Below are 6213 nucleotides of genomic sequence, written 5' to 3' on the forward strand. Positions count from 1 at the left end.
ATAAGGATCCAGTTTCATTCTTCTACATGTGGCTATCAAATTTTCCTAGCACTGTTTACTGAATATGGTGTCCTTTACCTAATTTACGTTTTGTATGATTTGTTGAAGACTATTTGTTTCTATCCTCTTTACTTTCTTTCATTTGTATTTTATGCTTTTCCTTGTAGAATTTTTTTTACCACCTTGATTAAATTTATTCCTAGGTGGGGTTTTTGTGGCTACTATAAATGAGATTGTCTGTATAATTTTTTGACTATTTTATTATTGGTATATACAAATGCTACTGATTTTCACATGTTAATTTTGTGTCCTGTGACTTTATGGAATCTGTTTATTAGTTCTAAGAGATTTCTTTCTTTTTTTTTTTTTTTTCACAAATAGCACTTTTTATTTGACACTAATTGAAGTCTGAACTTTAAACAGATTCTTGGACTGGTGGTTCATATCCATCAGCTCGTTCAACTTTAGCACCTGTCTCGTCCCCAGTGGCTTTTCCAGATCTACTGCCTTCACCATGAAGCTCCATGAGCTTTCCCAATTCAAACTTGGGCTTCTTCAGCATTTTTACTTTTCTAACGAAGACATCATGGAGAGGATAAATAGATTGGCAAGCCTTTTCTATGTCTTTTCCAATGCTGTCTGGAATCAATTTATTGACCACTTCTTTCAAGTCATTTGTCTGCACTTCTCGGGTCGTGATTTCCATCATCTTCTTCCGGATTTGGCGGACCTGTTGGTGCTGAGCATAAGAGGTCTTCCGTATCTGATTGTTACGTTTTTTAGTAAAACCAACACAGAACAGACGAAGCAAGTAACCATCGGTAGTCTTGACATCAACATGAGCTTCAATCATTGTCTGCCACTTTTTGACCATGGAACACATTTTGTCACGGGTAAGATCCATGCCATGGAAGTTAGTCAGGCAGTTTTTGCCCTGAACATCTTCAGTAATCAGCTTGAATTTTCTAAATGCGACTTCATCATTCTGCAAATCAGCAAGACTCACTTCAAACACACGACCCTTGAGACCATCAGATGCAATTTTGGTTCCTTGGGTCCTGGTGATGACCGTCTTTCCAATATTTCTTATATTGAACATGGCAGGTGCTTTCACATCATACCAATCTTTCTTAGAAAATGGATCAACCACTTTCTTCTTGGCTCCCTTTTTGCCGCCTTTCGTAAGGCGCTTGTTCTTGCCAACCGCCATGGCGCTGATCAGGGAGCCGAAAGGTCTAAGAGGTTTCTTTATTCAACTGTTGATGGACACTCAGGTTAATGCCATATGTTGGCTATTGTCAATAGTGCTGCAATAAACATGGGAGTGTATCCCTTTGATATATTGGTTTCTTTTCCTTTAGGTAAACAAACAGTAGTGGGATTACTGGAACATATGGCACTTTTACTTTTTTTTTTTTTGAGATATCTTCAAACTGTTTTTCATACAGGCTGTGTTAATTTGTATTCTCACCAATAGTGTACAAGAGTTCCCTTTTCTCCACATCCTCATCAACATCTGTTGTATTTTTGTCTTTTTAAAAATTGTCATTCTACGGGCGGATCACGAGGTCAGGAGATCGAGACCATCCTGGCTAACACGGTGAAACCCCGTCTCTACTAAAAAAAAATACAAAAATCTAGCCGGGCGAGGTGGTGGGCGCCTGTAGTCCCAGCTACTCCGGAGGCTGAGGCAGGAGAATGGCGTAAACCCGGGAGGCGGAGCTTGCAGTGAGCTGAGATCCGGCCACTGCACTCCAGCCAGGGCGACAGAGCGAGACTCCGTCTCAAAAAAAAAAAAAAAAAAAAAAAATTGTCATTCTAACATGTAAGATGATATATTATTGCAGGTTACATTTCCCTGATGATTAGTAATGCTGAGCATTTTTTCATAAACCTATTGGTTATTTGTATGTCTTCTTTTGAGAAACTTGGATTTTTTTCTGTTTTTACTGTTAGGTTGTGTGAATCTCTTATATATTCTGGATACTAGTTTACAATGAGATGAATTTTCAAATATTTTCTAACACTCAAGAGGTTGTCTCCTCATTCTCTTGATTATTTCTTCTGCTGTGCAGAAGTTTTTATCGTTTAATATAGTCTCCTTTGTCTATTTTGTTGTTGTTTGTGCTTCTGAGGTCTTAGCGATAAAATCTTTGCGTAGACAGTATGTCCAAGAGTTTTCACTATGTTTCCTTCCAGTACATATATTGTTTCAAGTCTTACATTTAAGTCTTTAATTTATCTTGAGTAGATTTTTATACATGATGAGAGATGGAAGTCCAGTTTTAATCTTCCACATATGATTATCCAGTTTTCCCAGCACCATTTATTGAAGAGCATATCCTTTCCTCAGCGTATGTTCTTGGCAGCTTTGTTAAAGATTAGTTGGCTGTAAATATGTGGATTTAATTCTAGATTTTCTGTTCTATTTCATTAGTCTATGTGCCTGCTTTTGTACCAATACCATACTGTTTTGGTTACTGTAGTCATATAATATATTTTGAAATGTGATGTTCCCAACTTTGTTCTTTTTGCTCAGGATTGCTTTGGCTATTTAGGCACTTTGAGACTTTTAGAAGTTTTTTGCTCTTTCTGTAAAAAAATGATATTAGTATTTTATAGGGATCGCATTGAATCTGTAGATTGCTTTGGGTAGTATGGTCATTTTAGTGCTGTTAATTCTTCTGATCCATGAGCATAAGATGGTTTTCCATTTATTTCTATCCTCTTTACTTTCTTTCATTAGTATTTTGTGCTTTTTCTTGTAGAAATTTTTTACTATCTTGGTTACATTTATTCCTAGATGGGTTTTTTTTTTTTTATAGCTATTATAAATGAGATTGCCTTTACAATTTTTTTTTTTTTTTTTTTGAGATGGAGCCTTGGTCTGTCACCCAGGCTGGAGTAGAGCGACGTGATCTCGGCTTGCTGCAAGCTCCGCCTCCCGGGCTCACGCCATTCTCCTGCCTCAGCCTCCCAAGTAGCTGGGACTATAGGCACCTGCCACCACACCTGGCTAATTTATAGTACTTTTAGTAGAGACGGGTTTTCACCGTGTTAGCCAGGATGGTCTTGATCTCCTGACCTTGTGATCCACCCGCCTTGGCCCCCGAAAATGCTGGGATTACAGGCGTGAACCACCACGCCCAGCTGTGCCTTTATAATTATTTTGACTATTTCATTATTGGTGTATACAAATGATACTGACTTTCACATGTTAATTTTGTGTCCTGTGACTTTATGGGATCTGTTTACTAGTTCTAAGAGGTTTTGGTAGAGTGCTCTGCTTTATCTAAACGTAAGATCATGCCATCTGCAAAGAGGGATGATTTGCCTTCTTTTTCCTCATTTTGGATACTTTTTTATTTTAGTCTCTGACCTGATTGTTCTGGCTAGGACTTCCAATAGTTTATTGAATAGGTGTGGTGAAATTGGGCATTGTTATCCTGTTCAAGTTATTAAAGGAAATGTGTTCAAGTTTTCCTTGTTCATTCTGATGTTAGCTATGGGATGGTCACATATAACCTTTATTATTTTGTGGCATGTTTCTTCTATGCCTAGTTTGTTGAGAAGTTTTATCATAAATAGATGCTGAATATTATTAAATGTTTTATCTGCATCTATTGAGATCATCATATGGTTTTTGCCCTTCATTCTATTGATGTGTTTTATCACATTTATCGATTTGTGTATGTTAAACCATCCTTGCATCACTGGTATAAATCTGAGTTCATTATGGTATATTATCTTTTTGATATGCTGTTGAATTCAGATTGCTAGTATTTTGTTGGAAATATTTGTGTCTACATCCGTCAAGGGTATTGGCCTATAGTTTTCTTGGTCATTTCCTTGTCTGGTTTTGGTATCAGAGTTGTAGTGGCCTTATAGAACAAGTTAGAAAATATTCTCTCCTCTTCAATTTTTAAAAAATAATTGGAAGAATATTGAAACTAGTCCCCCCTTTTATTTTCTTTTAGAGCAGTTAATCTGTCCAGTTTTGGGTTTTTCTTTCTTGGAAGACTTTATTACTGATTCAATCTTTCTTACTTCTGGTTATTAGTCTGTTTGTTTGTTCCTGATTCATTCTTGGTAGGTTGTATGTTTCCAGGACTTTGTTTTGTATATTCTTTATTCCTTTCTTGTTTTCTTATTTTTTGTCATTGTGATTTGGTGGTATACTATAATAATACCATTTGAGTCCTTTCCTTTCCTGATTTGTGTGTTTGCTCTGTGTGTGAGTTTTATACTCTTGTCGGTTTTCATGCTGCTAGATGTTGTTCTTTTGCTCCCAGATTTAGGATTCCTTTTAGCATTTCTTGTAGAGCTGCTCTGGTGGGTTTAAATTTCCTCAACTTTTGATTGTCTAGGAAATACTTTATTTTTTCTTCATTACAAAGGGTACTTTTACTGGATATAATATCTGGATGCAGTATCTTTGGCTGGTAAGTTTTTTCTTTCAGCACTTTTAATATATCATTTCATCCTTTCCTTCCCTGTAAGGTTTCTGCTGAGAAATTTGCTAATAGTCTGATGGAAGTTCCCTTATAGGTGACTAGATGCTTTTCTCTTGCTGTTTTTAGAATTCCCTCTTTGTCTTTAACTTTAGATAATTTGTCCATAATGTACTATGAAGCAGACCTTTGTGCATTTTATCTGTTTGGTGATCTCTTAGCTTCCTGTAAATAGATGTCTAAATTTCTTGCTAGACTTCAGATGTTTTTATCTATTATTTCATTAAACAGATTTTGTAATCCTTTTGTTTTTTCTTCACTGTTTGGAACAGCAATAATTCATATATTTAGTCACTTTACGTTTTCCCATGTCACATAGAATTTGCTTATTTCTTTTTAATCCTTTTTTTCTTCATTTTAGTTTGACTGGGTTATTTCAAAAGACCTGTATTTGACTTCTGAGATTCTCTTCTGCTTGATGTAGTCTACTGTTGAAGCTTTCACTTATATGTTTTTCACTTCTAGATTTCTGTTTAGTTATTCTTTTGATATCTATCTTTTTTTGTAAATTTCTCATTCCTGTCATGATATTTTTTAAATCTCTGTATTATTTTTTCATAATTCTCTTGTATATTATTGAGCATCTTTGATATCAGTATTCTGAATTTCTTTTTATTTGAAATCTGTTTCTGAAGAATTATTTTATCCCTTTGGACAAGTCTTTTGTTTGTTTGTTTTTTGCTTTTTCACCTTTCTTGTGTCCTTATGTTGATATATGCACATCTAGTATAACAGTCACCTCTTTCAATATTTCGAATTTGCTTTCATAAGACAGAACTTTTTCCTGAAGATGTAACTGTGGTGTTTGTTGTGTAGGGCACTTTGACTTTTGATTTTGGGTGAGTACAGTAGTGGAGTTAACATATAATTTCTTATACTATAAACAGTGTCAGTGGCATCTGTAATTTCTTTGGTGGTTCAGGGTTTTGTTATTAATGAAGACTGTGGTAAAGTTTTGTTGGGATCTAGGACCAGGTGTGCCAGTCTTAGAGCCCCAGTGGTGTCAGTGGTGAGTTTAGCATACCTGTCCTTGGACTCCAGGTTAGCATACACTGGCACTAATGTTAGCAGGATCAGGCAGACCAATTATTGAGCCTTCAGGTAGCTTGCTCAGGTGCTAGCAATGACAGCAGTGGGCTTGGTGGATGGGTGGGTTGTCAAGCCCCTGGGTAGCAGGCATGGCATCAGTGATGGCAATAGCAGTGATGGAACAACCCTTTGGGATACGAGTGGTTTGCACTGGTTTTGGTGGTGGTTATGATGTGGGTGGGTCAGTCCCTAGACCCACAGGTGACACTTACAGTGGGTTCCATCTGTGGGAGTAGTGACAGGTTGAATGTGTCTGACCTCAGACCCCAGAAGGAGTGTTCTGGTGCCACCATGGTGAACTGGGCTGGGCAATCCTCAGACCCCTGGATACTGTGCTTTGGTATTAAGGGGTGTGGAGAAAGCTGGATGGTCCCCTTAGACCTGCAAGGAGTACATGCTGAGGCTGGCTATGGTAGGCAAGGATGGGTATTTTCCAGGCCACTGACATAATATTCAGGTGAGAGCAGCAGCACCTGTGTCGTCCTGCTACTGGAAAAAGTGGGGTGGCTTTCCCTGGGAAAAGCCATAGGCAGGTAGCTGAGAGGGTGTGGGCTTTGCTTGCACCTTAGCCCACATAGTCAACAGTGGCAGCCATTGTGGGCAGAGAAATTTG

The 6213-nt window shown here is 37.5% G+C and overlaps 1 protein-coding gene across 1 annotated transcript; it reads right to left on the bottom strand.

Moving 5' to 3' along the window:
* Positions 1-356: 356 nt before the first annotated feature.
* LOC117062315 (40S ribosomal protein S3a-like) lies at positions 357-1232 on the bottom strand. The gene has a single exon (XM_033175735.1). It carries the CDS (start codon positions 1208-1210, stop codon positions 416-418), a length of 795 nt encoding a protein of 264 aa, XP_033031626.1. The 5' UTR covers positions 1211-1232; the 3' UTR covers positions 357-415.
* Positions 1233-6213: the final 4981 nt, after the last annotated feature.

This window comes from Trachypithecus francoisi, unplaced genomic scaffold (genome assembly GCF_009764315.1).
Source record: "Trachypithecus francoisi isolate TF-2019V2 unplaced genomic scaffold, Tfra_2.0 Lachesis_group17, whole genome shotgun sequence".
Classification (NCBI taxonomy): Eukaryota; Metazoa; Chordata; class Mammalia; order Primates; family Cercopithecidae; genus Trachypithecus; species Trachypithecus francoisi.